This window comes from Poecilia reticulata, linkage group LG2, assembly GCF_000633615.1.
Source record: "Poecilia reticulata strain Guanapo linkage group LG2, Guppy_female_1.0+MT, whole genome shotgun sequence".
NCBI classification, from domain to species: domain Eukaryota; kingdom Metazoa; phylum Chordata; class Actinopteri; order Cyprinodontiformes; family Poeciliidae; genus Poecilia; species Poecilia reticulata.
The window spans coordinates 41,921,906-41,930,252 of NC_024332.1; the positions used below are offsets into that span (position 1 = coordinate 41,921,906).

General features: G+C 32.8%; 1 protein-coding gene across 4 annotated transcripts in view; it reads right to left on the minus strand.

Annotated features, from left to right (window-relative positions):
* The window catches only part of LOC103461789 (interferon alpha/beta receptor 2-like), a 15,486-nt gene extending 10,012 nt beyond the window's left edge, over positions 1–5,474 (minus strand). For all 4 annotated transcript variants that reach the window (XR_533186.2, XM_008404141.2, XM_008404142.2 and 1 more), the window contains exons 1-2: positions 5,275–5,474; positions 3,577–3,709 (exon numbers count right to left, since the gene is read on the minus strand). Coding sequence is in view for 3 of the 4 variants with exons in the window: in XM_008404141.2 (XP_008402363.1) it covers positions 3,577–3,709; positions 5,275–5,314 (173 nt within the window). In the remaining variant the exon portion in view is untranslated. The remainder of the gene's footprint in view (positions 1–3,576; positions 3,710–5,274) is intronic.
* Between the last annotated feature and the right edge of the window lie 2,873 nt (positions 5,475–8,347).

Below are 8,347 nucleotides of genomic sequence, written 5' to 3' on the forward strand. Positions count from 1 at the left end.
GGTAAAAAGGCGACTTAAACACTGAGTAACTGATCAAAACATAATTTAATATGTAAAAATTATATCACCAGATTGACCAAAATATAACATTATGTRGAAATTTTGGTGTTTTAAGGACCATTGTGAATCCTCCGTCTGCTGACTGATTCGGCTGGGTAGATTCAAGCAAATGTTTAACTAAATAACTAACTTTATTGCTGATCATGACAAGCTAAGTAAGCACAAATATATCTCATAGTTATAGTTTAAATAAGGACATTTAACAAAAACAATGATGGGTAATTTCCATTACTTTTTATTAATGTTRATTTTATGTTGYTTTTCAGATCAACAGAAATGTTTGTGAATCCAAACCTGGTTCTTATTTTGTCCAAAAATGCGGAAACAATAAAAGTTTTTTATTTAAATAACATTTTTAGCTGTAGACTTATAAATAGTTGCTCTAAATAATGGATCAATTCAATTAAAACTTGAAATATTTTCACTAATTCTGGAATATCCACATATTGACTCCAAAGTCAAGTCCACACTTGACTTTGGACAAGCTTGCACTTGTTTTTAAGTGCAAGCTTAAAAACAAGTGCAAGATTGTTTTTAAGCTTGCCCTAAAAAAACAAGCTTAGTKATAAGATGTTAATTAGAATGAGCACTTTAGCTAAATTTAGGAGAACATTTCTTATTCTAAACATYATACTTGGTAGAAATATGGCCAGACTGTATTGAAAACATTCTAGATTTCCTKGAAATTATTTGTTTTCATTAAACTCTGCCATCTAGATAAACTGGGTGGCTGAGAGTGATGAAACCATCTGAAATGTTGCTGAAAGGTGATTGGTTGAAACCAAAACCAAACACAAAAAAGCTCATAAACCTCAAACATAACACCTGGTTATATGTGTTTTCAGTGTCAGCTTCTAAAAAATACGTTCTCAGTAAAGGTTAATTTCTATCCCAGTTATACACATGYCTGGCACCAATTCATTCAGAAGTTTGAGTATTTCGGTTTCTAACATCAGTTTAGACAAATCATTCCCACTTTGTAATGCTTACTTTTCACTGTTCATGTGCAAAACTTCACCAATTTGGAACTTAAAAAAAACAAAAAAAAACTGGAAATTATGTGAGAAATTCCTACTAATATGTCTAAGATTTATAAAAATAAAGGCTTCATTTGGGGAAAAACAACAGATTACAACTCTTTCTTTTCTAGAAAATGCCTTAAAGTGAACAGKATTARTCAGATGATCAGATCTGATGTGTCTCTTCTATATCCTGTTTGGATTTTTTACATTAATATTTTCACAATGGAAAAAAGTCCCAACTCAAATGTTCACCTTTGACCTAAATAATGATGTCATATTTAGGTCAAATATGACAWCATTTGACYTAATGATGTCATCATCATTWGGTGAAAATGGTTACTGCTCATTTTCTCAGCAGTAACCAGTAATACCTTGTCAAAAACATTATAGGATTGTTTACTGCTTACTGGTTTCATTTTAGGGAAACAAACATGGAGGAAATTATTTTAAAAAATCCAGAATGATATCATCTGGTTTGTGTGGAAGAATCACACCTAACAGGCACGTCTAGATCTGTATCCTGACAAACTCTGAGGCATCTAAAGCATTCATATAGCGAAAAGAAATCATATAAAGTCTCAGCRCAAACATTCACCAACTTTCTGATAGATTAATATTAAAAAGAAGAAGTTAATCATTAATTAATATAACAACCAGATAAAAATGCTCAGTGACTGGTTGCTAGGAAAACTCCTTAGAGCKCACCCTGAGTAGTTGACGCATTCTAGGTGCTAAACCGCTAGCTCCACCCAGCATGAAGTTTTTTTTTTTTACTTCGTTCAGCTCATTTAATTTCAACCGAAGCGAGTTGAAATGGATGGAAATGTAGAAATGTGGAGAAGGGGAATGAAGATGAGGAGGACCAGACGGAGGGAGAGCCGAAAGTCGGTCATGTTTGTGCTTCTGCTAGTTGCAAAATGCTAACCGGAAATGCTAACTGGAAAGGAAACTCAAACTGCTTACAGTAGGCATCAGGATCAAAACATTTTCTCAGATATATTAGATTGGTTTGCTATAAAACTTTYATTTTAGACATCTATTTGTTATCTTTCAATTTGTTTTGATTTCGCGCTAGCTCACTACTTTAGCTCCTGCTAATGGTTTTGGTTACAGTGTCAGGCATTGCGCAGGTGAAAAAATGGCGACCTCCGTAGGTGGAAAATATAGTGAAAAAATACAGTTTCGTAACTTATCACAAACACCAACTTTTAGATAAACAGGAAAATYGCAACATATTTAGGCCAACATGTTTCACAATCCCTGGACGAATTTATAGATTAACATATTTCCATGTACATGMTTGTTATTTATTTTATATTTAGGTCATATTTAAATGACTTCCAATATAACACTTGTTATTGTTTTTAATACAAATTTTATATTGTTTATGGTTATATTGTATTACTAATAACACGTTGGATGGAATAGSTTGTGAACAAGTACATAATTTCCCCTGCTCACATTCTTTCTAGTTGTGGATCCATTTAATGCAGAGCCCACAGCATCACTCTTTTTATCAGACGAAAATGTAAACCCCAAACAAACACATTAAAGTAATTATCGAACCTTCTGTTGGCAAAATGACCTTTTTATGTATCTCTAAGAGATAAAATCAATTTAATGAGGTAAGGTCCACCTTCAAACTCTGAATGTAGTTTCTGCTGTTAAGTAATACCGGGTTTTCCCCTTTTTCGACAAAATTTCTTTACTAATTCTTTGTAAATTCATAAAAATGGTAGCATCACTTGTAAAAGTACTTTTTTTTTAAACTCTTCAGGAAGAAGCAGCAAAACGGCCCTGACATTTACACTTCCTGTTGTAATTTGTGGTGAAAAATACGTCACAAAAGTTCTTCATGACGTATCTGAATCCAGTGAACAAAAGTATTTTGGTCTAGTTTCYAGTGCAAATCTCTTAGTATATTTTAAATAAAACAAAACTAACTTACAGGTAACTTTTCAACAAGAATTAGGATCTTGTATTAAGTTATTAATTCCCTAATGTTAATTTWAAAAAATACTGGTTATAAGTGAAATAATCTTCCAGTGGAACTATAGACATTTTCCCCATTATATAAGTTAAAATATTTTGCTCCACTGGCAGATTTTGTTACTTATAGCATGCACTTTTTAATCAATATTAAGCAATTATTGACTTAAACTCATGTATCTTGCTAAAAAGTTACTTGTAAGTCAGTTTTGCTTTATTTCAATTGAACTAAAACATATATGAGGTACAAAGTGTTGGAAATTCAACCAAAAGAAACAGAAAATTAGCTCAGGAATTAACTTTCTCTGCTTATTTTATCTGGCAACTGTTGGTGCAACAACAAAGGAGGAAAGGTTTAACTCCAAGTATGGTCACACCTTAACTCATCCACTAATGCCTAATTAAAATAGGCTTAATTAGGCGTTAAACCTACTTTTAAAATTAGAATGAGTCACTCTGTGTTGTACTTCTGAAGTAGGYCAGTGAATTTGTTTGTGGGCAGTACCTGGTGCTGTGGATCTGGACCGTGAAGCGGGCGTCTGGGGGGGTCAGCGGGTCTGGCCAGAACCTCAGGATGTGCTCCATGTTGTAGGAGGTGATGGAAACGTTGGCCGGCGCTGGGAGGGAAACGCAGACTGCTGCAGAAACATGCAGAGAAACATTTAAAAAACACGCAAAAACAAAAACACAGACTTCCTTCTGGTCAAAAAACAACAAGGACAGGTGGTAGAGTACCCAAAAACTGTAGTAAAAGTAAAAGTAGAACTACTTCAACATATTTTTAGTCAAGTAAAAGTAAAAAATAGCCACCCAAAAGGTTACTCAAGAGTGAAAAAGTATTTGGTAGACAGTCTGATCAAAAAATCAATCATTACATTTTGAGTATTTTATGAACAAAAGTGACAATAATTTATATAAATAACATAATTACAAAGTAACAAAATCAGGCAAAAAAAAGAAAAAATCCCAAATCCTTTTATTTTAATGTAAAGTTTATGAAACTTTGACAAAAACACCAGCKGTGTCTCTGTGTCAGGTGAAGTTTTGGTTAAGAAATGTTTTTAATTCAATATCAACTGTACGAGTAGAAATACTTCAACATATTTTTACTGAAGTGAAAGTAAAAGGTGGCTRTCCATGAAATTACTCAGGTAAGAATAAAAAAAGTATTTGGTAAAAAGTCAACTCAAGTACAGAGTAACCGATCAAATTATCAATCATTTACTATTTAAAAAAATACATCATCCGATGGACCAGAATGTAAAGTTAAGTGGAAATTGTGGTATTTTAAAGATGAAAATGACAATAATTTATATGAATAACAAAAAGGCAAAAGAAAATGTTTCCAAATCTGTTTTTTCAACAAAAAACYGATGAAACTTTAACAAAAACCTCAGGTGTGTATCTGAGTCTGCTGAAGTTTTGGTTAAAACATGTTTGTTTTTTATTTGGAGGGTAGAAAATCCAGAAATTTTACTCAAGTAAGAGTAGAAATACTTCATAATGAAGTTACTCAAAGTACAGCGTAGTAAAAATACTCTTAAAAGTAAATTTCTTCCCCACTCTGCTGTGTATGTTTATGTTGCAGTGAGACTTTTTGCTGTTGCATAAACTTTGTTTTTATGTCTTATTCTCTGTGCTGAGCCCATTTTGCCATTTGTAGATGAAGTGAATGTACCATAAATACCATAAACACCATTATTACTGGAAGTACTGGTATGTAATACTATATTTAGCAACTTTTCAGACAATAAAGAAATTAGTTTAGGACAAAATCTGTTTTTTAATGATCTAAAATCTGTCATAAAACTCCCCTAATATTACTTAGCATTAGTGCAAGTTTTATTGGAAAAGTCTATTTTTTCTGAACTTGTTACTTTGCATTGTATTTTACATTATTCTTTTAATTTTGGTCCTTAAAATATTAGAATTTGCTTATAAATGATAATTTTCTTAACCTGTTTACATCACTAGTTACTCAGTACTTATGTTGCTTTTTATACTCTTACAGGAGACATTTATTTACTTTAAAAAGTACAGCGTAGTAAAAAGTAATTTTTTTCAAAAAGTTACTCAAGTGAGTAAATGTAACTAGTTACTGGAAATAAGAGACACTAAAGAACATCAACAAGCCAGAGTTAATTCAGCGAGTAAGTCCAACAGAGGCTGAGAGATGTTTTGAAGTGAAGGCAGGTGAGTTTACCCAGGTGTAGGAGCAGGAGAAGCAGCGTCCACAGCCCCATCGTCCCCCCATAGGGTTGAAGCTGGCAGCGGCCGGGGAAGCGTTGTTGTCTTGTCAGAGGTAAAAGACGCTTAGAGGGAGGTGATGGAGGGGGGCGGAGGTGTGGGGGCTGGGAAACCAGATCCGTCACTCAAAGTTTCTGTTTCCTGAGAAGTCCCTCCCTGTGTGTCTGTGTCTGCAGCCTGAACGGACGGCGACACACACACACACACACACACACAGAGAGAGAGAGAGAGAGAGAGAGAGAGAGCACCGTTCTGAAACCAGAGGATCCAGACGCCACAGAGAAAGTCATGAGATAAACTGATCAGATGATTTTTTTAATCTCTAGTTTAACTCCTGTAATCCAGATGATCCTGCACTGCAAAAACACAAAATCCTACCACGGTTTTTGTCTAGTTTCTGCTTTACCTAGTGCATTTGTAGGAGCTTMTTTTAAGTCAATAATTCCCTAATATTKATTTTTTTTWAAAAGTATGTTACACTCGTAAATTATTTAACTTATAACAAKGAAAAATGTCTTACTKGTGAAAAAAAAATCTGAAAATCAATATAAAGKAATTGACATAAAACAAGCTTGTAAGTTAGTTTTGTCTTATTTCAAATGCACTAAGATGTTTGCAMTAAAAACTAGACAAAAATGCCAGTAGGACTTTGTGTTTTTGCAGTTCAGGAACATCTCTTATCACACACTGCAAAAATAAAACTTAAGGATCTCTGGTCTACTTTCTACTGTAAATATCTTAGTGCAGTTGAAATAAGACAAAACTAACTTACATSTAACTTTTCAAAAGATATAGGAGCTTGTTTTAAGTAAATGATTCTTTAATATTGATTTTTTAAAGCACCAGATAAATAGTTTCTTTTCACTTTAACAAAAAATTTCCCCATAACTTAAATAATCTATCAATGGAATAAGATATTTTAACTTGTGCCACATTAGGAACACGTCTAGTTCCAGTGACAAATTATAAGTGGAACTGGAACCTTTTCCATCAATATTAAGRAATTATTGACATAAAACAAGCTCCTGCATCTTGTTGAAAAGTTACTCCTAAGTTAGTTTTGTCTTATTTCAAGTGTATTAAGATCTTTGCACTAGAAACTAAACCAAAAATACTTGGTAAGATTTTGTCTTTTTGCAGTGTAGGCMCCCAATAACAAAACATAAACACACGGTTTGGATAAATAAGTCCAGGAAAACAGGATCCTGAAAAAAGGATTAATAATCCTTAAACATTTGAAATGTGTTAAATTAGTCCCACAAATCAGATTTTCTGAATTTTAATTTCTGATTTTTCACTCATTTGTCTTTGAAAAATACCTCCAGTTTACTCAACCTAGTCACAGTCTTAATCCCAATTACATCAGGACTTTGACTAGGCCATTTTGACACCTTATGGAAGGTGAATCTTCAGGTCTTTTTCACCATCCAACATGTTTCCCCCCCTCCCCATGTTTCTCCTGYTTTTATCTTCCCATCAATTATCTCTCTTGATGAAAGTCCCACATCATGCTGYTGCCACCACCATGTTTCATTACAGAARTAATGCACTTAGATGGATGAGCTGCTTTCCTCCARGTCCCTTTAATTTACCATTCAAGATTGTCTCTGAATGTCCAAAATATGATTTTTTAAAAATTTAAAAGATATTTTGTGTAAATATTGGGCACATCGTCTATTGAATCTTATTTTATAAATTCAGAAACGCAACAGAATTCCAATTAAAATATATATATTTCTATATTAAAGTATAGAGATACAYATTAATCCAGAAAGACATGCAGATGATAGATTGCTCAACAGATTTGTAAATACTTYGTCATTCAAACTGATTTTTTATAAACAGGATGAGTTTAAGAATATTAATATAGTTTAACAGACTTTTGCTATTTAGACTCCATTTCATTTTACATTTATGAAATATAAAGAATAAAAAACTAGAATCACAATAAAATAAGTTACAATAATAAGGAAATATATTTAAATTTGAATTTAATTGAAGCCAAATACTRCAGATGTTCCAACATTAATAATTTAAATACGATTTCTTTGGTTCAAAGTCTCAATGAGTGYAAATCCAGCAGTAAAACACGGTGGAGGTCCCATTATTAGCCGTGTTGGAGATCTTATAAAACATTAAATAAACTCAACTTGCTAAATGAATAAATCAAACCGAATACTGGAAACCATCCAGCTGGACGCATTACACAACATGCTGAATTTAAAATGAAAAATAACACTAAAGTTTAAAAAAAAAAAGTTTTTTGTACCATTTATTTTTAATTTTCCCATCAGTGCAAAATACAAAAATATAAAATATACAACAGACAGAGCGTTCCATACGGAGCGGTCCAATTYCACAGGAAAACCGATTATGGCTGAACAAGGTGAGGTGATGAGGCGAATTTGATCGAACAGTGAGGATAACAAAATGAACATTTAAACAAAACAACTAAAAAATATGGCAACATTTCACCAAAACATCCAGACTGAAGTAGCTGCAGGAATCTGACACGGATTTGGAAAGAGTTAACCACCCGGGTTAACATCAACTTTGATCAGAACAAAAACAAAACTTAGGAGTTCCTGATTGTGCATTTTTAACCAACATAAAACACAGAATCAAATTATAATGACAGAAAACAATCAGTGTAGATGAGCTGACTGTTCTCAGTTTACAGTCATTAGAGGGGAAACCAAGGTAATGTAGACCTGCACAGCTACTGGTTCATTATTCACCTTTAAAAGTCCATTTGGAAAAAAAAGAAACGGATACAACAATAAAATACTGTAACTAGTGAAAAACACTCCAAAAACACAAAATCTTGCCAAGTATTTTTAGTCTAGTTTAGTGGAAATATTTCTGTACACTTGAAAATAAGACAAAAAAACTAAATTTGCTTTTCAGAAAGATATAAGAGCTTGTTTTAGGCAAACAATTCCTTAATATTAACATTCCCACATTAACCTGGGAAAAATGTCATGAAAGTAAAATAATTTGCTAGCAAAACAAAGTCTTCATCAACATTA